This window comes from Toxorhynchites rutilus, chromosome 3 (assembly GCF_029784135.1).
Source record: "Toxorhynchites rutilus septentrionalis strain SRP chromosome 3, ASM2978413v1, whole genome shotgun sequence".
Classification (NCBI taxonomy): Eukaryota; Metazoa; Arthropoda; class Insecta; order Diptera; family Culicidae; genus Toxorhynchites; species Toxorhynchites rutilus.
In genome coordinates, this window is record NC_073746.1 from 138,469,652 (window position 1) to 138,495,158 (window position 25,507).

At 39.8% G+C, this 25,507-nt stretch overlaps 2 protein-coding genes across 2 annotated transcripts in view; one reads left to right on the top strand and one right to left on the bottom strand.

Annotated features, from left to right (window-relative positions):
- LOC129773518 (uncharacterized) overlaps positions 1–16,062 on the bottom strand; it is a 68,107-nt gene extending 52,045 nt beyond the window's left edge. Inside the window, exon 1 of the mRNA XM_055777132.1 lies at positions 14,928–16,062. Coding sequence (XP_055633107.1) covers positions 14,928–16,062 — 1,135 coding nt within the window. The remainder of the gene's footprint in view (positions 1–14,927) is intronic.
- Positions 1–25,507, top strand: part of LOC129779143 (protein gustavus) — a 385,901-nt gene that overhangs the window by 273,436 nt on the left and 86,958 nt on the right. The window lies entirely within an intron of this gene.

Below are 25,507 nucleotides of genomic sequence, written 5' to 3' on the forward strand. Positions count from 1 at the left end.
TCGATAGCCTCAGATGCCATTAGTTACATTTATTTTCGGCTCATTTCTTCAATGATATAAACGATAAAATATGTCCTACTCTCCGCATGATACTGAGCGAAGCTAGATTTTTTTATTGTTCCACATTAGCGGAATCGTTTTGTTCTGAAAATTAAAATTAACCCCCGGCACTATTTGAATCAAATGATTTACACGGTTAGTGTTTGTGGAACTCCCAAATCGATGTTTAATTTTTCAAAATAATACTGATAGCCATTACACCATATACCAATGGAAAAACCCAAAAACAACAAAATCCTCAAGACAAAGGGGATGACTCGGCAGAACAAGAAAGAAATGTTGCCAAGAAAAATTAGCTGGTCAGGGCCGAACAATATTTTCGCTCAGACTATTTTTGCGAGTGGATCTATTTTTCCCCTCCAGCATCTGTGACCGAACTTTGTCTCTGCAAGCGGGGGGAATGCGTGCGGGGGAGCTAGAATCGATATTCGCCTGGAGTGGGTTTAGGCAGCCAAGATTTTACCATAATTGCTGCTTAGTTCGTCCCAGTTCTCCATTCACTCGAGCTGGTACGAGCAAAGGATGCGTATCCGAAAAGCGGGGAGAAATGTCATTAATCTTGAGATGAATTTCCGCACCGTCGGAGGTGAAAGGCATGAATTATGCATGGGGCAACCGATCCGAACAGAGGACCCCCTAATGGAATCGTTTCCACTCAGTTCCCAATATTATTCGAGAGTTATGATGAGGAGTTTTGTTCTCGGATTAGACATAATACAGTTTCGGAAGGTGAATAGAATCGCTTTTGGCTAATATTTTGTTTTTCTTATCTCTCGTTTATTTCAGGTGCGTATCCAAATAAATAACAACGGTTACAATTCGATGGCAAATCACGTTGTGAGTATTTCAATCAATAAATATAAGAAACATGTACACTAAAAAAAATCCGGCAACGAAACATTCAGTGGGAAATTTTCATTCATTTACGTAACGATAAAAGGATTGTGATGATTAATAATGATACCAAACCAAGGCATTAGGCAATGTTATTCTTTCAAAAATGACGCACTAATGAATCGTAAGTGTGGCCATTTACCCTTTCACGTTTGACGTATTTCGAAATTGGCCCAATCATTCGGTCGCCGGTAATAGAAAGAGGAAGATAACATAAAAAACAACAATTTTCAGCTCTCACAAAATTGCATGCCTGCGCGCAAGAGCGCGCGCGTTTGTATGAAATTATGCTGCAATGGCAATGTTAGTCAAAAAGCTGTCGTTTCGTGCATGGTCGTCAGCCTCCGGATACAATCGCACTGTGTAGGCTAGTAGGTCATGACCAACCGATTGGCTGTCTGCCTGGGTCTGACTAGTTTCTGCCATCGCTGCTTATGCAGCGGATTTGGCTAAGCGGCGCTTGATTAACGGAGTTTATTTTTGTTGTTGTTGCTATTGCTTGCACGCCAGAAATGGTGAAGAGGTTGAAAAAATGTTTTTCAATGACTCATTGTTGTTTGACTGCCCGCCGGGCTTTTTCCCGGCGGCCGAGGCATGTGTCACGCGCCATAGCGAAGCCTTCCTCTGCGCTTTTGGCCGGTGAGTGGCTAATGCTGACGTGTACAATTGTTCTAATGCTTCAATGGCACTCTCAGCAGCAGCCTCGGTCGATTGTTTTGTTGCTATCAATCTGTTTAATCTTTTACCCGTCGATTATTGGCGCCCGCTGCTGGGGGCGGGTGATGGAAGAGGTGGAAGAAGCTTCTTTGCTGATTGAGTGTTAAATCTCAATTTTCGGATGGTTTGCGGAACTAGGATGTAGGTTAATGAAAACCGCGTCTGAAGGACAACTCCGGATCGGTAGTCAAAATCTCTGTATTACCTCAATACGCTTTAACCCTTTGCGGTCGTATTAAATTTTGATATGGGTGTTATACCGAACGTAATTAACCCTTTGCGGTCGTATTAAATTTGGGCATGAGTGTCGTACTGGTCGGAATTATTTTTCCTTGGAAAAGCAGTGATACATGCAAGATTTTGAAAAATAAACATTTTTTTTGTGAACAACAGTGAACAACAACAGGGTGGCAATGGATGTATGGAAAATAATTCATCATCGAATTTCAAAAACCGACCATCTACAATTTGTTTATTAGCCAAAAAATGACCTGTGCAAAGTTTCAGCTCAATCGGACATGATTTAGGGATGCCTCAAAGCGCTGAAAGTTTTAATTTTTTTTATTCTGGAAAATCTTGAAAAATAGAAAAAAAAATCGATCGAAAATGATTTAAAAATGCATAAAACGTCGTGATCTAGTGTAATCACGAAAAAAAAAATTGCCAGTGAATCGACCTTCTGGGACGTCTGCGTGTGAAATCTTTCGAAACAGTCTCCAAGAGTAAATCATATCAAGTATCAATACATAATTATATTTTTACTATCCGTTGGATATGAGACACTTTTATTATTAATTCAATAAATGTGTAATTAATTCCAGCGATGTGTATCCGAAACGATCAACACTTCACTTCTTTTTTGATAAAGATTGTTTTACATGAGATTATTCAGATGACATAAGACACTTATGCAAACAATTATTCTGCTCTTTAAAAAAAAACTACTTCAACATAATTTGAACCAGTAGTTTCTCAAATAATGATTTCTGCAATATATAAAACCCGTATTTTTTTTTGTTATGGTGCCCATTTCGAATTTAGGGTGGTCCGAAAAATCCACTTTTTCCCCTTTTTTCAAAAAATAATTTTTTTCATAACTTTTGAACTGCTGAGCTGATTTAGATGATTGATATATCAAATTGGAACCAATGAGCTAGTCCTTTTTGGAAAAAATACTACTCTTGCGAAAAAAAATGGATTTTGATTTTGTTTTCGCGAATGGATTATTTTTTTCCAATAAGACTAGCTCATTGACTTCAATTTAATATGCCGGTCCAATAGTTCAGATCTGAACATTTTTGAAAAATCAATTTTGCAAAAAAAGGGAAAAATGATTTTTCGGGCCATCTCTGATTTTTTGTTATGTTATGTAAAAAATCCTCAGCTTTCAAGAAAAAATACAGTGACCTTGGTCCCAAGACCATGCAACTATGAAAACCAAATACAGTTAATAATTAAAAAAACAAAATCCATTTTTTTTCGCAAGAGTAGTATTTTTTCCAAAAAGGACTAGCTCATTGGTTCCAATTCGATATATCGATCATCTAAATCAGCTCAGCAGTTCAAAAGTTTATTTAGTTTAAAAAATTATTTTTGGAAAAAAGGGGAAAAAGTGGATTTTTCGGACCACCCTAAAATGGAAATGGGCACTCTAATGATGAAACAAAAAAATACGGGTCTAATATTTTACGGAAGGGAACAAAATTACAATTTTTCATGAAAATCTGAGAACCACTATATTGGTTTGGCATGAAATGGATGAATTCGTAAATGGTTTGGGTTTTCAATTCTTTAACTCGGCAGAGCACTTGCACATTTTGTTCCTTTCCGTACTTTTGAACTGCTGAGCCGATTTAGATGATCGACATATCGAATTGAAGCCAATGAGCTATTTATAGCCAAAATATTTTATATGACTTTTTGACGTAGGACTACGTCTAACCGGAAGATATAGGGGGTGAAATGGAAATCTAGGCACCGAACAAGTAGGAAAAAATGCAAGATTTGGAACGCTTATAACTCGAGCATTTCTCAATAGACCGCAAAGGTTTTTGCATCAATTGATAGGAAATATATCTACGCATCTATCATAACGAATAACATTTCATTTTTCTTGAGATAAATAATTGAATAATTGTGAAATATCAAGCATTGTCAAAATGCACTATGTGCCCATTTTTGATTGGTCCATTTTGTGCTCCTCAAATCGTACCGACCAAAACGGGCAACCAGAGCAGCAGCGAAATAGAATGAAGCACGATTGGAAAGGAGAAAGAAAAAAATGAACGAAACATTGGTCGCAGTCTCACATGCGTAATTCTCTAGCCAGCTAGTCAGCTTAAAAATCCCCGCTCCGCTGCCGTAACGATCATTCTTTGTGTGGACACCGACTGGACAACATCGTTGCTGGACGAGCTGGACGGCGAGGGATCGAGTGCCTTTCTCAAGGCAAGAGGGCGGAGGTGGTAGCGCTGGAGTAGAGTAATAGAGTAGAGTAGAGTTTTCAAAGGGCCTTTCTCAAGGCTAGAGACTGCAAAAGTTTAAAGTCTCTATAATACAATACCTTCCTTCCGTCCTTCCGTAACGATCATTCTAATTCAAACCGTACACCACATCGGTTCGCATCACAACACATCAACAAACCAACCCAAGCAGCCATGTCTGGACATGGTAAAGGAGGAAAAGTGAAGGGAAAGGCAAAATCCCGCTCGAACCGTGTTGATCTGGAGTTCCCCGCAAGTGTAGCTAGGCCGAGCGCGTTAGTACCAGTGCACCAGACCACCTAGCCGGCGTTATATAGTTTCGGCCGCCGAAGTGATCGAGTTGACTGGTAAAGCTGCTCGCGACGATAAGAAAAACCGCATTCAGAACAGAACACATCAAGACAACAACAGGCAGTTGCAGCGAGTGGCGAGTGGCAAACGCAATCGAAAAACGGCATCAGGTAGCAGAAGAAAAAAGTTTGTTCTTTATACAAACTGCTTTGGTGGCAAATCCAGAACAAGGCGCTTTTCAGGGCCATTAAACCTTCCAAAAAAGAGTTTAGGAAATACAGTTCAATGCTTTCTAAAACAATATCCAAAATAATAATAAAACACAAATTGATTTTTTCATAATTTGTTCGCCAGGATATGATGAGTATGTGAATTTGGCAGTTGTTCTGAGCTTATTGATTTTCACCAATTCTTAAATTGCTTCTAGATTGAAAGTACAGTAATTTACACTTATCTCGACATTTAGCTAATTGGACGGACCTGTAATGCGACATATTTAGTTGGACATTTTTGTAAACATAGAGTTCGGGGTCCAAATTATGACCCCACATTGAAAGTTGACACTGTACCACTGTTATCGCAAATGTTCAATTACAGGTTAAAATTACCTCCAATCCGATACTGAGTGGTGGTAATGCGACGTGCCATTGAATGTAATTTACTGTAAAATATGTCACAAGCTGGATGGGAAGCAATTTTCCAACTGTGAAAGCTGTGGCGAGTGGCAAATGCAATCGCTAAACAGAAAGGTTTAGCCGAACAAGATGGGGCTATCGAGTGATAACGAAACAATAAACTCTTTAGATTGAAGATAATTTTGTGATCCTGAAAAGGACCCTTTTTAGCCTGCATGTGAATCCAACGAGCGAACAAATCGTAATGAATGTATTTTTCTTCTTCTTCTTTGTTTTTAAGAGGCTTTAAACTTTTGCAGTTCATTCGCCTCTAGCCCAGTGAAGAGCCACAATAAAACCAGCCCAGAGGGGACTGGCGAAAGGGAAACCAACAAAATCACTCATCAGATCTGTCCGCTCGACTCTCGGTTAAAGAAGAAGGTAGGAAGGGATCCTATCCTAAGATATTTAATATATGCTGTAAAGAAAAGTAAATATTTACTGATCCGAGGACCAAAGCAGTAACGAAGCACAAGTGACCCAGCGAAAGGCGTGTTCCAAAGCCAAAAAACAAAAAGGCCCTTCTCAGGAGGATAGGAAGGAAAGGAGTGGAAAGGATTTGGGTGGGATTAGTGGAGTGTAAGGGGGTGGGAGTGGTATGGGAAGGAAAGAGGGGAGGAGTGGGTGTGGGGTGGGGTGAAATGAAATGAAATACAGTTTGAATAGATAATAAAATATAGTGGTTTTGAATTTAATGGTATATAGTAGAGCTGAAAAATGGAGAGGTTTATTTAATGAATTTATCCTCCTTGGTGGGTGTGGCTGTAGGAATAGGAAGTTGATTAAAGTATAATGTAATGGATAGAAGATAGATGTGGATATGAAAGTATATATTATATTATTTGTTATTTATTATTATTGAATGCGTGTATATACATGTATGAATTCCTTCCTTCCGACCCGTACATACATGTGTATACACACATGAACACACATACATGACCGTGAAGTGGCGAACTGTAATAAATAAACAATTTCAAAAGTACTTAGTATTTCGAATTAGATTTTACCAAAGAAGTCGGTTTCTTTCAGAAACTCAATTAGATTGGTTTCTTGGGTCTCGTCTCTACTGAGGATATCTCGGAGACTCTGACCTATATTGTGTCGGGCTCGAGCATCTTTGGTATGTTGGCATTCTAATAGAAGATGGCTAACGGAAACGGGTGCTTCATTGCAAGCACATTGGGGTTTTTCGGCTCTGTAGAACAAGTGTGAGTGGGTGAAGTTAGTGTGCCCAATTCGAAGACGGGTAAGGACTTGCCTTTCCCTACTATTGAGACGGTCCTCCCAAGGGAGAGTGGAATTTTTGATTTTATGAAGATGAGTGGGATGGCTGTTTATCCAGCATATGTCCCAACTTTCACGGACTTGCTGTTTTACCCAGCGGACAATGTCAGATGGAGGACAGGGCATGTCTGGGGGTTCTATTTTGCTGCCCTTGCCGGCCAGTATGTCGGCGGCTGTGTTTCCGCGGATTCCTGAGTGACCAGGAACCCAGCAGAAGGAGATGTTTTTATCTGAAGCAGCCTCTTCTGTTTGTGTTATCCATGGGTGTTTGCTGTTTCCACTTAGAAGGTCATGGAGACAGCTAGCTGAGTCGGAAAATATTGTGGTAGGAAGGAAGTCATGGGTGCATTCTTGGGTAGCTATTAAAAGAGCGAAAGCTTCCGCACTGAAGATGGAGCATTGCGGTGGAAGAGAAAAGCTACCTATGTATCTACTCTCAAAAATTCCACATCCAACTCCATCGGCATTGACTGAACCATCTGTGTATACCTGGTGATTAATTTGAAAATTGGATGCAACGAGGTTATTGAAGCAGGCTTTGACTTTTGGAGAAGGGTCTCCCGCCCGAACTGCCTTGAGAAGTTCAAGGTTAATGTTTGGCGGTTTGACGTTCCAATTTCTTCCCGTCGCAGATGAACGTTCACATATATCGGGAAGATCTTTGTTCGTGAGATTTTTGAACCATGTTTTAGCTCTATGTATTAATGGGACTTTGTGGTCGCTTTCGGGGAGTGACAAGTGACGGATGGCTTTATTGGTGATGGCTTTTGTTACCAGGTGGGTGAAGGGAAGTTGCCCACTTTCTGCCATTACAGCAAGAGTAGGACTGGTGGGAAAAGCGCCAATTGCGAGCCTAATTGCTTTATTGTAAATTGGTTGAATGGTGTTTAACACTTTGTCCCCTCCACGGCTGAAGGTGCCTATTCCGTAAAGGATTTGTGGGACCAACCAAACATTTACAACATTTAGCAGCGTCTTTCTATGACCAGAGGCTAGGTTGCCTGCGATAGCCTTGATGATGTTCAGTTTCTTTCTGGTGGCTATTTTGGTCTTTTGAGAATGTGATAGGAAGTTGAGTTTCTTGTCGAAAGTGACCCCTAGTATTTTCAATGTCCTCATTGTAGGGATCGAGATTTTGTTGAGCTGAAGATAGGTTCTCCTTCTGAGAGCTTTTCCGATATGTATGTGTTTGGATTTCTCCGGGGAAATTTTGAAACCTGTTTTTAGAGCCCAGTTTTGGATGGAGTCTAAGGTTTTTTGAAGCCTCTTTCTCTGAATTAAGCCGAAGCAGCTCGTAGAGATAAGAGTGATGTCATCTGCATAGACTATGACCTTTATATGGTCCGGGATAATCTCGAATAGAGATTGCATGGCAATGTTGAAGAGGGTTGGTGAAAGTGCTGAGCCTTGTGGGAAGCCGTTTTCTGGGATTTTTAGAGAAGATTGGTGGTTGTTAATAACGGTTTTGAAAGACCGGTTTTCTAGAAAACTTTTAATGAAGAGACCTAATCTCCCACGAATCCCCCAGTCGAAAAGGCTTTTCAGCACTGGGTACCTCCATGCCCGATCGAAGGCCTTGGATAAATCCAGGGAAACAATATCAATGTGGTGTAATTTTTCAGTTGCGTCGTCTAGGATTTTTTCGATTGCTACAAGGCAATCTTCTGTACCTTTTCCCGCACGGAATGCGAATTGTCTGGGATCAATCAGCTTATTTGACTCTAGAAAAGTCGTTAAGCGTCGATTGATCATTTTTTCCAAGACTTTCCCAACACAACTTAGGAGAGTGATGGGGCGGAAATTGTCAAGAAGATGGTTGTTCATGTCTGGTTTCGGGATACAGATCATTAAACCCTCTTTCCAGCAACTGGGGAGGGTTCCACTGTCCCAGACTTTGTTGAGGAGCTTCAGAAGTGCTTTTTTCCCGAGATGGGGTAGATTCTTAAGCATAGGGTAGCTGATGTCATCAGGTCCTGTGGATCCTTGTTTGACTTTGTTCAGTACCCAATCGAGCTCTTTGAGGGAGAGGTTTTTGTTGAAGTCAAATTCCACATCGGTATGAAAATCGATGGGAATTCTTTCGCATTCCGTTTTGTGGGTTAGAAAGGTTTGGTCGTAGTTTTGATTGGAGGAGGCGGATGCAAAGAAATCTCTAAACGCCTCGGCGATGGTTTTCCGGTCATTGGTGTATTGACCGTTAATTAGAAGATTATATTCTTTGCTCCTTTTCTTCCCATGAAGCCTGCCAATCTTACTCCATAACTCCTTTGTTGATTAATTTCGTTGACGAATTTAACCCAACTGTTGTGCTTGGCTGTGTTGATAGCAGTCTTAGCTTCTTTGCGAGCCCTTTGGAACTCTGTAAGCAGAGTGGGTCTCAGTGGGCTATCCGGATGGGCCTTTCTTAATTTGCGTAGGGCCTTACGTCGACCTTTGATCGCTGCCTTCAGCTCAGGCGACCACCATGGGACACATTTCCTGCCAGGGATGCCACTGGTTCTGGGGATGTGCACCATTGCAACTTCTAGGTCAACTTTGGAGAATTCCTCGGCTGTCCAATCTCGTTTAGCGGAGAGGCGGTTTTCAATGTCAAACTGATAGCCAGCCCAGTCAGCGTATTCAAATTTCCATCTTGGCCTTGTTGCGAAAATGCGAAAATGATCGCTTCCGCAAGTATCATCGTGGGTGTTCCAAGAAAGTTTTGAAGAGAGTTTGTCTGATACTATAGTGAGATCGATGGCTGAAGTAGTACCAGAATATTGGATTCTGGTGTGTTGGCCGTTGTTAAGAAGGAGAAGAGAATGGTCGGATATGAAATCCTCAATGATGGATCCTTTTCGATCGAGGTATGCACCTCCCCAGGCGTATGAGTGGGCGTTGAAATCACCCATAAGCATGATTGGGGCGGGAAGTTGGGCGAACAGATGGTCCAGTTGTCCGCGTAGAGTGTTCGGATCGGAATCATTAGTGATGTAGATGCTAACGACGGTGATTGGAAAGGGGTGTTTAATGCGCACTACCACTGCCTGAAGATCAGTGGTAATGGGAAGAAGATCATGTGGAGTGCTATCCTTGATTGCGATTGCAACTCCGTGCTTTGAGGGGTTGAGACCCTCTTTAAAGTATGTGATGTATTTTGAAATAAAATTTTTATCGAAGTTGTTTGGAGTCATAGTTTCTTGAAGGGCTATGACTGTGGGATTAGAGTTTGAAATAAGCATTTTCAATTCTAGAATATTTTGTCGGATACTTCTGATGTTCCATTGTATCCCGAATTTCTGTGTTGGAGTGAATGTGTTGGTGTTTTTAACTCTAATTCCTAAGTCTTAATTGTGTGTATGTTTGAACTATTCAAAGAGAATTAGTTCGATGGTCCTTTACCCTTGGAAAGAGAAGCTTTCTTTGAGGTATTGGTGTTGTTTTTGTTTGGTGTAGAAGTCTTTGGAGTGTTTGTTGCGTTTGTGTTGTTTTTTGTTGAATGTGCGTTGCTGTTGTTGTTATTGTTGTTTTTTGTTTGATGTGTGTTGTTGTTGCTGTTGTTGTTTTTTGTTGGGGTTGTATTGTTATTTGTTGTTGGTGTCTGTTTTTGTTCATTTCTTGTTCTTCTCTTGTCTTTGTTAGTTAGGGTTTCATCTTCGGATTGTTGATCTGAATCTGAAGATGAGCCTTTCGCAATCTTTCTTTTATTTTTATTTTTGTTTGGAACATCAGAAGTGTCCATTGAAATGACTGATTCGTTTTCGGATTCAGTTGTTGAGCTATCAGTTGTCGACTCTGTCATTGAGGTATCGATTGTAGTGTCAATTGGGGGTGTGCTTTCGCGGCTAGAAGAGGCCGAAGCGGGCGAGGCGCAGTTACGTTTGCAATTGCAGCTGGGTGTTGGCTTTTGCAAGTTGGAGAGTCTGTCTTGCAGAACACTTGCAAAAGTTGGTCCGTTATTTTGACCGTTGAACTTTTCTTTCGCCTCTTTATAGGAGATACCATAGTCGATTCTGATTTTGGTTATATTGTTTTCAGATTGCCATACGGGGCATTTCCTGTTCGAAGAGGAATGGTCCCCTTGGCAATTCAAGCAAAATGCTGAAGCGTTGCAGGTTTTAATTCCATCCTTTTGTTCTGGATGTTCCTGTCCACAATTTCGGCAAAGCGGGTTCTCGCGTTTGCATCGCTTGCTCGTATGTCCAAATTTATAGCATTTGAAACATTGCATTGGGTTGGGATAGAAATTTCTAGTCCCAGCCCGAATAAATCCGAAGTTAATAAAATCGGGAACAACAGTTCCACGAATTGTCAAAATGAGAGTAGCGGTTGGGATAACAATGTTATTCTCCTTCCTGGTGATTCGCTTGACATCGATCACACCTTGATCGGAAAGCTCTGTCACCAGTTCGGATTCTTTAATGTCAATTACATCACGGCAAGTAACAACGCATTTACGTTGATTTAGAGTAGGGTGGTAAATTACTTCGATAGGGGTTTCATCAATCAATTTGTTGATTAAAAGGAGCTTACCAATTATATCCTCGTCCTTGGCCGTAAGGATATACTGCGTCCTCTTTTTGTCGTCCCGTTGCGGTCGCGCTGTGTAGTATTTCTTTCCTACAGCGTTGGCGATCGTCTTACTCACGACGAACGGGTTAGTCGGGATCACGTTCTCTCCTGTGGCACGAAGTAACCGGATCTGTAGGTCGCCGTTCAGTGGGTCGGCCCACCTTGGAGCAGTACGTTGGGTAGGTTTACCCTCGTACAAATTTGTAGCCCGGCCTCCCGGAGGCCCGGAGCTACTGGAAGCCATGCTGCTGTCGGCTACCCCCTAGGTATAGCCGACAGATCGATTTATTATTTAAAGGAGAGAACACTTATGAGGGCTTTTCACTTTGGGATATTATCTAGAAAAACACTGTCACTTTTTTTATAGAGCTCTTACAAAAACCACCAATAATCGCGAACAATTTAGGGGAATAAACTTTTGAATTTGTTTTCCTTCAGTCACTTCACCGTCCGTAATGCGTGTTTTCTTTTTAGTTTTTTTGTTTATGTTAAAAATCACTACGATACTAGAAGAAAAACTGGCACCACTGCCCAAAGGAAAAAGGGGGCGTGGCGTCGGTGACGCCGCAAAAGCGCGCGCTTTTCCGGTTTGCCGGCAAGCGCCCGCTCCTAACGGTCGAAACTAGCCGTTGCTATCTGCTTCTCCTTCTGCTGCCACTTAAAAATAATTAAAGTTAACTCCTTCGGAATCGCCAGGGGGAGACGTCCTAGTCCGCTGTCCAAAACGCCAAACTGCCGAGCTGAAAAAAACGTGACCTTCTCGGTCGGAGGTTAAAATCAGTATGATGTATTTTTTTGCCATCGCTCCCTTTTAACGCTCATTCGTTCGTCTCGTTGGACTCGCCCCTCTGGCTGAGAGTGTGAACCGCTAGAGTATAAAACACGCGGACCCCAAAAAAATATCTTATTTTCTTTCAAACCGTAAACCCGTGTGGTTGTACGGCATCGGCATCGTGGACGTAACAAAGGAGGACAAGTTAAGGGAAAGGCAAATTCTCACTCGAACCGTGCAGGTCTCCAGTTCTCTGTTGGTCGCATTCCCTGATTGCTCCGCAAGGGTAACTAGGCCGAACGGATTGGTGCCGGAGCACCAGTATACCTAATAGCGCTTATAGAGTTTCGGCCGTCGGAGTGCTCGAGTTGGCTTGCAAAGCTGCTCACGACAATCAGAAAATCCGCATCAAGAACAGAGCAGCTTCGGTTCGGCGCTCATCAAGGCAACAATTAGTTTCAGTGAGTGGCAAAGTGTTTCTCCGGCACGTCGCATTAAATGTAAAAGCTGTGAAAGCTGTGAATTAAATGTAAAAACTGTGAAAGCTGTGGCGAGTGGCAAACGCAATAGCTAAACAGGAAGGTTTAATCGAACAAGATGGGAATATCGAGTGATAACAAAAACACAACACCAAAGGTTCTTTTCAGAACCATCAACATATTCATAAAGAGTAAATAGTAAACTAATCCATTTTTCAGGTAGATAGGTAGGTAGGAGAAGAAAATAAAACAATATATTTAAAATATATATTTAACAAAAGCTGTCCCCTTTGTATTGTCCTACGTCACTCCGGTTATGCCCCCGACATTACCCACCCGTCTTTTTAATCAATAAAAATATATTTGCAAATTTTACACTTGTGTGACGAAAAAGGATGTTCCACCCAAGCCATTTCTTCGATGATACTCTTTCAGAAAATATTATTGAAAACTATCCAACTATCCAATTACATATTTTTTTAAATTATATAGTGTTTGTGAGAGAAGAGCAAAGCACACGTAAATAGATTAATTCACTTATTAGAATGTGTGGCGCTTCATTGACACGAGTCTTTGAATACATTCGTAAAAAAAAGAACAATCCAATACTAAAGTAAAATGTATGAACGATATGTTCCGATGAACAATTGCAAATATAAATATATATAAAAGGTGCATTCGCATATGAAGTAAAATTCTGATTATAAGCGAGCGTAACATGAGCAAATTTATAACACATGCAAATTGGGGCTCTTTTGGTATTAACAAGTTCTTCCACGTAGTAACTCGATGTTGATAATTCCTTAATATTTTCCTTCGTTGATCGTATTGTTTCCACATATTCACGTTGGAGAGCCTTAACCCTTCTCTTCGTTGGCCGAGGCATTTTGATTGAATGTAATACTTTTCCGTTTACTGTTTTTGAAAGCATAGGCAGCCGTGGCAGTGTTCCGAGCTCTGCAATACAATTTTCTCACCCAATGTTAAAGTTGCTAAAACTTACATTATAGACCCATTAAACGTAAAAATAATAATTGTATTTGTTGGGTAGCTGGTTCGATGCCAATACGCAGGACCCTATCCTGCGTTTCATCGACCTGGGACTGTCGCGGTTTTCCTTCCTGGGTTTATAATTTGGGGGGTGAGTAACCACCAAATAAACACAGCACCAACTTGAATATGCACTACAGTCTGTTTATTTATAATTCACAACTCATATATTTACAATTCATTCACATCTATATTATTTACAGGTAATTTTAATATGACATAAATAATTTGACCGTTCCAATGGCCGTTTCTTCCAACTCTCTTTTTTATAAACCTTCTATTTTTCATCTTCTTTTTTGTTTCTTATGATTTCTTGTTTGTCTTCCTTTCTCCTATCTCTTTCTCTCTTTGTTTTGTATCATGGTTTTTTTGTGTTGGTAAATTTCAGGTTTCCAAAGCCAACGAAGGTCACCCATGCAGCAAATCATAAAAGTGGGGGTTTACCGAATGTAAAATATTCTCGGATTGTTCAGTAACCAACATTCTCGCCCGCGCTGAAATTACTTAATTTCTGAAATGATAAATAAACCTCTCGCATACTGGATTGGCAGCTCTCCTAAATTTTCCTTGATGATATTTCTAAACCTTTTATCCCTTTTGTATTCCATTTCTCAATTATCGCATTTCCTTCCTAATTTCCCGATTATTGCATTTATCAAATCTTCAAATTGCCCAATCCTGGTAATTCCTTTTTACCATTCTGATTTCATCCCAAGTTCCTTCTAAAATCTTGCTCTCTTGGCAGCACAGGATTCTTCAAAATTTCTCAAATTCATCGTGGTGAATCTTCTCCATGAAGGCTTATCTGTTGATTTTAGGTTCAATAATTCTCTCCCATTGGTATAGTTAAATATTGATGTGCGGATATTGCGTCGTTTGTTTGACCCATCCTTGATAAATCTTTTATCAAAGTTTAATCCTTTGGATGTTGTGGAAATATTACAACATTCTACGCGAGTAGTGCTTGGTATACTAAAAGTCCCTGCAATCACCCATCCGAATACCGAGTCTGTCAGCTCTGGTAATCCGTTCCCGATATAAAATTGACTTCCCGATTTGAAAAATTTGTTGAAATGTTGTATTCCGAGAATCAGGTCTATCGGTTTTGATCTCGAAAATGCTGGATCTGCCAATTTCAAGCCCCTTGGTATTTTCCAATTTCTTACAAATATGTTTGAAGTTGGTAGATTGCCTGTCACCTTATCAAGCAATCGGAATTCCATCTCACACGAAAATCCTTCTACTCTCGATCTAATATTTGCCTTAACCTTTTGTTTTACCCTTTTATTTGTTTTGCCAACGCCGATAACCGATGCTTCTGCTGGAACCCTTTGGAGTCTCATGAGGTGACAAAACTGTTCTGACATGAAGTTGTCCTCAGATCCCGAATCTAGCAATGCTCTTGCTGGATAAGTGATCCCTTTATCATCTTCCACAAGAATGACAGCCGTTGCTAGTATAACCGATGATTCCTTGGTTGATATTGTGTTTGATGAAACTATTGCAGAAATGTTCGAATGTTCACCATTTGATTCCATTCCAGCTCCCCTAATTTCTGGTGAAATATTCCCTTGGTTTGATGACCTCTTCACTGCACAATATTGAGGTTTGAAGCATATCAATGTATGGTGTTTCTCCATGCAATTCCGGCATGCATATCGCGAGTTACAGTCGGTTGCTTGGTGTCCCCTCCGGAAGCAATTCCGACATAGCGAAAGGGTACGGATCAAATTATCACGAGCGGATATTGTCATCTGTTGGAACTTCGGACATTGGTAAAGGTGATGGAAACCTGGACAAACTACACATTGTTCCCTGGACGATATCAATGCGTTATGGCTAGTTTTGGCTAAAGGTATTTTCCCCTTGAATTGTTGTGAATAATCCTGATTCGCCTCGACGGATTCTTCGGGAAGTGAACTAAGCACCCTTATTCTCCTCTGTAGGAATTCCGTTAAATCTTCGATCGTATTATGCTCCTTTGGAGTAGAATGCTCCTCCCAGCTTCTGCGTGTAGTTGGATCCATTCTCGAACACAACACATCCAGTAGCAATAAATCCTTGTAATCGGCTGGTTGTACTAGTTGATCCAAAGTTTTAACGATACTCTCAAAAGCTTCTAAAAGTGACTGCAGTTCGGCTACCGACTCTCTTGTAACGCTTGGTAAATTAAAAAGTGCCTGCACCTGCCTACGCTTGAGCATCTTGCTATCATTATAGCGTTTCATTAACGCATCCCACGCTATCTGGTAATTCGCTTTGGTGATTGCAAGCGAGTCTATCAAAGACCTAGCTTCTCCTACTAAGCACCCCTTTAAATAGTGGAGTTTTTCTACATCTGGTAAGTCTGTTTTGCAATGAATCAATGACAAATACAGATCCCTAAAGCTCAACCACTCATCAATGTTGCCATCGAAGGTCTGCAACTTGATTTGTGGGAGTCTAACGTGCTCATGGATTGGTTGTTGGTTGGTAATTGAAAGGTTCAACTTCTTCTCTGGCTCCTTGACCTTCTCAAGTAGCAGAGATTTCGCCCTGTAATAACGATCGCCAAATTCCGATCGTTTCCTGGAGTAGGTTTCGTCATCGTCATTGAAATCTTCGTGCATCTCGATCTCCATTGTTGTGTCGTTGATCTGATCCCATAATTCGTCCAATTTCTCTATACGAACTGTCGCTGCAGTCGCTGGAGTGTCATAATCCATCGAGTCGACAAAACGGCAAATATCGTCGAACATTCCCAATAGAGCCTTCAACCTCGTTTGAAGCGCCTTGAGTGAAGTATTCCGCGTGATTGGTGCCATAATTCCCAAAGTTGTTTCGTAGGATAGGAAATACAAATTATGTAGTACTCAAAAACACCAGCCACGGCTGGGCATATACTGTGAACTGACCTACGGAATAATTGTTGGTTCTAGTATCCAAAAGCAGTGTGCCGGCTGATCATCGGAATCACATCTGCTGCTCCTCATTAGTAAAACGTGTAATTTTCAAATTCGAGTACCCCTCGGTTACACGTTCCACAAAAATTCAATCAAATGCCAAACCAATACCAGTGTGCAAGATGGAAAACGTGGGTGTAGTAAACAATAACAAACTCCAGCCTCGGCTGGACATATACAGTTCATAAACTGACCTTAACAAGAATAAGGGATTCGATGTGCGGTGATTTCTACGGTAAGCGGTGCGATTAACCGGTGTTACGATGTGATTTCGTACTTTGATCCTCAGTGATGACAAAATAGTGCGATGACATCCGTTGGCCATATGATTTTGCCTTCGGCTGTGTTTGTGTTGTTTCTCCGATGGTGATATATAAATAAACAGTTGGTGTAGATTTTGCCAAAATGTCTCAGCAGCGGCTGGACATATCTCGTGTATATATTTACCTGGACAAACCAGGAATTGAAGCCGACGAAATGTTCTGTGATGCCACAGTGTACCGTATGTGTTGTGCCAACCCGTATTTTGACATTGATTCCCAGCGAAATGATTGATCGCGATTGCCCTGGATGGTGTGCGTGCGTGGATCCCGTATTGTTTCTGGAGAACCAGGAATTGCACCCGGTCTTATGATGAATCAATGTATCGGTTGTGATCAAGTATGCTCGATGGATTGGATATGCCTTTGTTTTCGTTGATCACGTGATGTTGTTCGATGACCCCAAATGTTGTTTGTTTATATCTCATATCTTTGTTTGCATATCATTTCCTCTGGTAATTTATAAGGTAATTGATGATATAGTGATCAAACTAGTAAACAAACCGAGCCGTATTCGGTTGTGTGATGTGAGTTCCTCAGCGGTTGTGTGGATGATTTTAATGAAGAATCGCTTTTGGTTGTGTGTGTTGATTCCGTTGTTTCTCGAGTTGTGAAATGTAAATAAACGCGTGGTGTAGATAACAATAATTATCCCAGCATCGGCTGGACATAAACTATTTGTTTATTTACCTGGACAACCAGGATTTTGAACCTGGTGTTGAAGTTGAAGTGTAGAATCGAGTGTTTTTGATATGTTCCTTTCCTGTTGCCTTCGGTCGGATTTACTGTAGTGCGAGTCAGTATGATGTGGATTGGATATTATTGATGCCAGTTATTGGTTGGTGGTGCAGTGGAATTCAGTTGAGTTGGTTGTGATGGCGGATCTTCGGTTGTGTCGTAGAATAAACAATGGCGAATCCCCAATTCGCTGTTGTATTGGCCCAAGTGATGGCGGATTTTCCTTTTCGGTTGATATAATTTGGCTGCTGAATCCTTTCCGTTTATCCGGTTCGAAGGACCAATGTTGGGTAGCTGGTTCGATGCCAATACGCAGGACCCTATCCTGCGTTTCATCGACCTGGGACTGTCGCGGTTTTCCTTCCTGGGTTTATAATTTGGGGGGTGAGTAACCACCAAATAAACACAGCACCAACTTGAATATGCACTACAGTCTGTTTATTTATAATTCACAACTCATATATTTACAATTCATTCACATCTATATTATTTACAGGTAATTTTAATATGACATAAATAATTTGACCGTTCCAATGGCCGTTTCTTCCAACTCTCTTTTTTATAAACCTTCTATTTTTCATCTTCTTTTTTGTTTCTTATGATTTCTTGTTTGTCTTCCTTTCTCCTATCTCTTTCTCTCTTTGTTTTGTATCATGGTTTTTTTATGTTGGTAAATTTCAGGTTTCCAAAGCCAACGAAGGTCACCCATGCAGCAAATCATAAAAGTGGGGGTTTACCGAATGTAAAATATTCTCGGATTGTTCAGTAACCAACAGTATTGATATCAACACAATTTTATTCTATTGATTTTCATGACATGAAACTTTATGACTCAGGAATAACATTTTATTGAGTGGTTTTTATAGCTGTTTCGATGATGTTGTCTGGCAACAGTGTCGAAAAAATAACGGTGATTTCACCAACACAAACAAAACCATTGAAAATTTAACTTTCAGAGCACTTGCTCGAGTTTTACGACGCTTTTCATTATACAGTGCGACAGTAGATGAAAATTGAATATCTTGTGAGTAATCGATTAGAGTTTGGTTGATATTACTTGATGGGAAGTGTGCGAAAATGATCATTTTTTTCATACTGTTTCGCAAAATTATTGGTTTTTGGGCGAAGGGTGAGGGAGGGATATGAAAGAAATGAGCGACATTGTGGCAGCCATTTGTGGCTAACTTCCACCTTCACCTTAATTTCGCTGCAATATCGATATAAACAATTCCATTCCAAATTCAAGCAAAATTATCAAAAATCACCATTTTTACCCCATTTCACATATAAAAGTCACCTAAATTTCACCTTAACGTTGGAAGGTAATAGTTTTCCGTAAAATAAGTCCCATTAAAAACATTAAAAGAAATATTTTTTTCAAACTGTAGATAATCGAGTCTAAAATTGTATATAATCGAATCACATATAATCGAGTCTATATATAATCGAGTCTGTATATAATCGAGTCCGACCTGTATTACTAACACGTGTTTGTTGTTATTTTCATGAGAATTTCCCTATCGAACCCGTTTCCCAGTTTCCTTTTTTTTCGATTTCAGTAATAAAGCGAAATTTGTGCAAGATAGACAAAAAAACACCAGAAATTGGTCTACCACATTGCGAAAGAATCGTGAGAGAAATCTTGATTTTCTCGTTCAATAACCTTGCTAAACCAATAATGGTTGATAATCATAAGGATTTAAAAACTATTCCTGCTGTTGAATCGAGACTCCATATTTGGATTGAATGATTCATATAAGAATTCAGTTCATTGGATTTAGCTTTAATATACTATTAGGCTGTCAAAAAAGTCCGGCGGTATTTTGTTTTCATTTTTCGTTTGTTCATAAAATTAGTTACAATCATCTGTTTTAAGTCAAATATGCGCCGTTTTGTTCGATGACTTGTACCCAACGAGATGTCAACTTCATAATACCCCTGTTATAGAAGCTCGCTTCCTTATTGGCAAAAAACTCGGATAGCCAATTTTCACAGGCCTCTTTTGTGGCTAACTTCTGACTACCTAGCTCGTTCGCCATGGACAAAAACAGGTGGTAGTCACTTGGTGCAAGGTCCGGACTATACGGCGGATGCAAAAGAACCTCCCATCCGAGCTCCCGGAGCTTCTGGCGCGTCACCAAAGAAGTGTGTGGCCCGGCGTTGTCCTGATGGAAGACAATGCGGCCTCTGTTTATCAAAGATGGCCTCTTCTTCACGAGTGCTACCTTCAAGCGATCCAGTTGTTGGCAGTACAGGTCCGAATTGAGCGTTTGGCCATAGGGAAGCAGCTCATAATAGATTATTCCTTGACAATCCCACCAAACACAGAGCAGAACCTTCCTGGCCGTCAATGAGGGCTTGGCCACCGTCTGACCGGCTTCAACGGGCTTCGACCACGACCGTTTGCACTTCACGTTGTCGTAAGTGACCCACTTTTCCACATTCTTTGTGTGGACACCTACTGGACAACATGTTGCTGGACGGGCTGGACGGCGAGGGATCGAGTGCCTTTCTCAAGGCAAGAGGGCGGAGGTGGTAGCGCTGGAGTAGAATAGAGTAGAGTTTTCAAAGGGCCTTTCTCAAGGCTAGAGACGAATGAACTGCAAAAGTTTAAAGTCTCTATAATGCAATACCTTCCTTCCTTCCCACTTTTCATCGCCTGTCACCATCCGCTTCAGAAACGGGTCGATTTTGTTGCGATTCAGCAGCGATTCACATGCGTCGATACGGTCAAAGATGTTTTTTTGCGTCAACGTGTGTGGTACCCACACTTTGAGCTTCTTTGTGAATCCAAGCTTCTTCAAATGGTTAATAACGGTTTGATGACTTATCCCCAGCTCTTGGCCGATGCTACGGCTGCTACTATGGTCTTTCTCGGCTAATTCAGCGATTTTGTCGCAATTTTCGACGACAGGCCTTCCGGAGCATGGCGCATCTTCGACGACCTCTACACCAGAACGAAAACGTTGAAACAATCGTTGTGCGGTGGAAATAGAAACTGTATCGGGTCCATAAACTGCACAAATTTTATTGGCAGCTTGAGATGCATTTTTGCCTTTGTCATAGTAGTACTGTAAAATATGTCGGATTTTCTCTTTATTTTGCTCCATATTTGCGACACTATAACTCACGAACGACTTAACCAAACAAAACATTGCCAAGGACTATATTAATACCTTTCCAACAAGCTATAGTATGACTCGATACAATGAATACAACTAGAACTACGCGCTTACAACGACACCTCGCGGAAATACCGCAGGACTTTTTTGACAGCCTAATATTATTTTGCGTACCGCAAAATATTTTTTTTGTTAAATTATCTTTAAACATCTCCCCTATTCAGTTGACACTTCCATGAAGCAGACCGACCGAACATGTCTCCCTTTAGTATATTGTATATAATTTCAGTTTTATGCCCAATGTTTTCATATTTAATTTGTTTAATCTTTCTCATGCGATGCTCTAACAACCTCACTACCTGTTTTACAGGTACGAATCTGTTCCAATGACACATATTTAATGAAAGATACCCACGGATAAGGAGGAAACATTGAAGATCTTCCCTCAGATGACACTCATAGTGCGGAGGATAACCCTCTTATGTGTGTGTGTGTGTGTGTGTGTGTATGCTTCGCACTTTCGGATGCCACATTATCCTACGACTTTACGACAGCCTTTAGGCAACCATAACTCGGCACAGTCCATCATTAGGGTAGGTCTTTGGCTCATACCTGATATTTAGGATACTACGATTTTTTTCTTAGACAACACAAGACAACATAAACCTTGCTTTTCAACCATCGAGGGTTATACTTGTTTTTCCTGTTTTCTCATTTGGGATTCTGGCTTTCCAAAACACCGGCCGTCTGATCTTCATTCTAACTTGGATCTTGTTTTCTTCGGCGCACACTGCAGAAAATGCCATCTTCATCTCTCGCTCTACATCGTTCCGTATACCGGATGATATGAGTGAGCCACGGAGGAAAACAGGTTTTCAGTCTCCGGCGATGGATCTTCTTCCTCTCGCCGGCTCGTAATCGAGAAAATGTTGCTTTCTTTTTCGTTCTATGCTTTGGTTTGATCTTGGCCTTTGTTCTTGAACCTTTCAAATGTTAGCTGTCTGGACAAGCCGGAGAAGGAACGATATCCGGACGAATTAGATACAATGTTTAGGTTTAGAGAAAAAATAGAAAGTGAAGATTTTTGTTGCCGGAATTTGTCCGTTCGATTGCTTTATAGAGCAATTCCGCCCCAGATCAGCTGGCCGCTGATCCGACCCCCACTAATTTTTTTTGAAACCTGGTGCTTATGATGGAAACTAAAAAAAAATCACAACTATGACTAAGGTTCCGACATCGTATAGAAAAATCGAAGAGAGTACCAACCCTTAAAAATTGATATAGATTTTTTATTTCATTTTTTGGAATAGCAAAAATCAAAGATGAGGCAAAATACGTGCAAACAAAAGCTGTCAAAAATTTAATAAACATTCAAATTGGCATAAGTGAGAGACATGAGTATTAACATAATGCCATAAGAAAAGGTTGCAAATCTAATATACGTATCTAGCGCTAAATTCCAAATTCGCGATACTTTTTAAATAAAACTACGTTTGTTTCATTTTGCTATTTTTTTTAAACGAAAATGAATTTCTAGATAATAAGTGACATGTTCAAAAGACAACGTACGAGCAAACACTGATGTCCATGGTGGCCTTCCCTTCTGCAAAATATTATCGGTCAACGGTTTATCTTAATTTTCGATTTTCGATTAACTTTTCTCAATTCCACGTCAAATTGATTGCCCACTGTTTCAACTCATTCCAATTTATTTCTCAATTCTGTACATACGTTGAAGGCTACTCAGATTGCAATTTTCACTGTAGAACCTAATAGCGCCTGATTTTTTATAAAAGCGTATCAAGTAGCGATGTTCGATAAAGTTTTGGAAACTGAATGAGCTTTTTTAGAAAAAATTGTTTCAGAAAATTACCCTGTTAAATTAAATTTTTGAGTAAGACTTTTAAACTCAAAAATTGTATTTAACATTGAAGTCTTGCATATCTCGAAACACCTCTATACAATATGTTTGTATGTATTATTATAAGAATCCTGATTTTCTATACACCCATACCTCGCTATACGGCCGCTCTTTATACGGCATTTCGCTATAACGGCCCTCTTCAATTGAGGCACGTTTTCGATTTACGGCCTAAAATGTTTCGTTAAAACGGCAAAAAAACTTTTGAGGATTGGTTCAAAAATTTCTTTTGCACAGAAGTGAAAAAATATTCGCGAGACAATAACTTAAGCAACAAAAATATTGGATATGTATACATACAAATATTCTATGTAACATGAAGTTGTTTCATTTTTGTTTATTGATTATTGTTGGTTTTTATGTATGTATGTTGTATTATATGTTATGTATGTTTTAGGTTTATGTTATGTATGTATTTTTTTTTGTATCCCATGTATTTATTTGTTTGTTGCTCCCTTGGCCGAGTGGTTAGCGTCATAACTAACATGCCGGGTGTTCGGGTTCGATTCCCGTTCTGGTCGGGGGATTTTTTCGTCAAAGAAATTTCCTCCGACTTGCACTGTGATCACGCGTATTCTAGAGCTTGCCACTCAGAATGCATTCAAGGCGTGTTTAACAAATTTAACAAATTTGGAACCGATCTGATCGAATTTGCATGAATTTGTATTAGAATAATTGATTCCTTATACGGCTTTTCGCTTTGCGGCCAAATTTCGTGGAACGTATCTAGGCCGTAAAGCGAGTTATGGGTGTAGTTTGGTACCCAGCAATCTCCGGAAATCATAGATATTAATTTTTCAATCGATTTTACACTTGATTCTGAATGAAAATTTATAAAAAATTTTGTTGTTGATTGTTGATTGAAAATGTTTTTGGATTTATTTCACAATTCAATTAAGTCATTATGTATTTTGCATTATGAAGTGTGTATTTTCTATATATTTTTTTAAATAACTAATCGACTGAAATGGAAGTGACCATTCTATCCTGGATTCCTCGAGTCGAGAAAGACGCATCACGCTAGATATGAGGTACAGACTAGGGGGGCGTTGCTGATTAAGGGTCAGCTGCATCCCAATAGGAAGTATCCCGTGTCGGGCACACGTACAGAGCATTGGAGACAGCAACATCCGAATTACGAAAACACTTGTAATACTAACCTCGAGCCAACCGCGAGTAATCGGTTACATATTACTAACATAGATAATAAGAAAAATTGTCAAAGTATTGAACTCCCGGCCCCGTGAGGCTAACGCCATATGAGCCTTAATAAAAATATATATTTTGGGAAAAAAAAACTAATCGACTTGCTCAGACGTGTACAATCCTTACTAAAAACGTCTTCATCAACATTCTTATTCCTTAATAACTCAGCGGTACAATAATTTCCTGATGTGTTCGACGATCAGAAATATAGAAGGGAACCTCAAGAGTTACGCTAGATATATGTAATACGGAGGAGCTAATTTCCATTCATAATTTCCAAAAGTGTATTTATTCTATATTCACAAAAGTGGAACACGAAGCTCAATGCCGTCAATGCGAATGATGTTGTAACGGAATAGTATTTAAAAGGTCTATCAGACCTACCTTTAATATCTGATTATAAATTGTACATTTTTCCATTACAGACAATAAAAACGCGTACTGCTGCTGGACATCATGACCTATGTTTCAATATTGTGTACAGCGGCCGTTTAGTTTGACATAGAATTGCTCTTTTACAGAACTCGTTGATTAAAGTTCTCTGACGGTTTCTTCTTGCTGGTGGCAAGAATAATCTTCTACTATCAATAGAAATAGCAAGACCACACAGTTCTTATGGATTGTTTTCAGAATACATTCTTCAATGAAGAAGTTCAATGATATGAGAAAAATGTGGATATATTATTTTCCAGAAAAAGTATAAAAAAATATACCGCCCTCTAGTCCAAATCCATGAAAACAACAAAAAACTAATACAATGAATAATTTCAAAAACAAAATCTGATTTTTTTGCAGATATATTTTTTTTAAATACCAACTAATTGTCTTTGATTTGATATGTCGATCATCTGTATCGGTCCAGTAGTTCCAAAGTTATGAATTTTCGAAAAAAGGTCATTTTTGGAAGAAAGGCGAAAAAATGAATTATTCGTACTACCCTGAAATAGAAATACGAGTCTAATATTTTGCGATAAAGAACAAGTATACTTTTCACGAAAATCTGAGAACCACTATATCGGTTTGGCATGGAATGGCTGTATATTTTTACATTCTTAATTTGTAACTGTCAATCTCAGTCAGTTCGATCCCATTTTATATGCGACTTAGAATATGCAAAGATATACTATACAATGTATGCTGGGTTGATATTAGCTTTTCGTCAAGAACCAGTCTTTATCGGATGACCATGAGCAGGAATTATAGGTGGAGCAGATGGTAGAGTTTACGACCGTAGTGTGTGTGATAGCATACGCTGCCATAGCTACTTCTCGAATCGTGACGTCAATATTTGTGTTTACATTAAATTGCCTTCAGTATTTTCACTATCAGTTAGAAATAGATATTTCATTAGAGTTCTCGCTAAATATGAGTATAATGTGGCATTGTGCAGTTTATGTTTGTAGAATCATGTCAAAGAAGATGTGTATTTCTCACTCTCTCGCCTTCATAGAAACAAACAAATTTTAATTTTTTTTCGTGATAACTTGACGGTATTTTCAGATACACATTCGAGAAAAAAGTACAATTAAGCAACACATCATTAAAAATGTTGCTATTCCAGAAGTCTAAGAAAACGATTGTTCTCTGGACCTTTTTACCCCTTAAATGATGCAAATAGTTCAAAATACAATTGTCATCTATTAAAAAACAATCAGTTACAAGATTTCATAAGCAATTTTGCTTATGACATCATGAAACCGTGAGATATTTAAACATGTTTGTTTCTCTCATATACGAGGGCAGTCCGATAAGTGCTTAGCCTACAAAAAAAAATGGAAAAATGGTGATTTATTTTTCAACATAGTCTCCTTTTGACACGATACACTTGACCCAGCGATGCTCCAACTCCTTTAATCCATCTGAAAAATACGTTTTCTAGAGGTCTGCAAAGTAGGCCTCCTTGGCGGCGGTGACCTCCTCATTCGACTCAAATTTCTCCCCGGCGAGTGACTTTTTCAAGTTTGGAAACAAAAAAAAGTCGCGCGGGACCAAATCTGGAG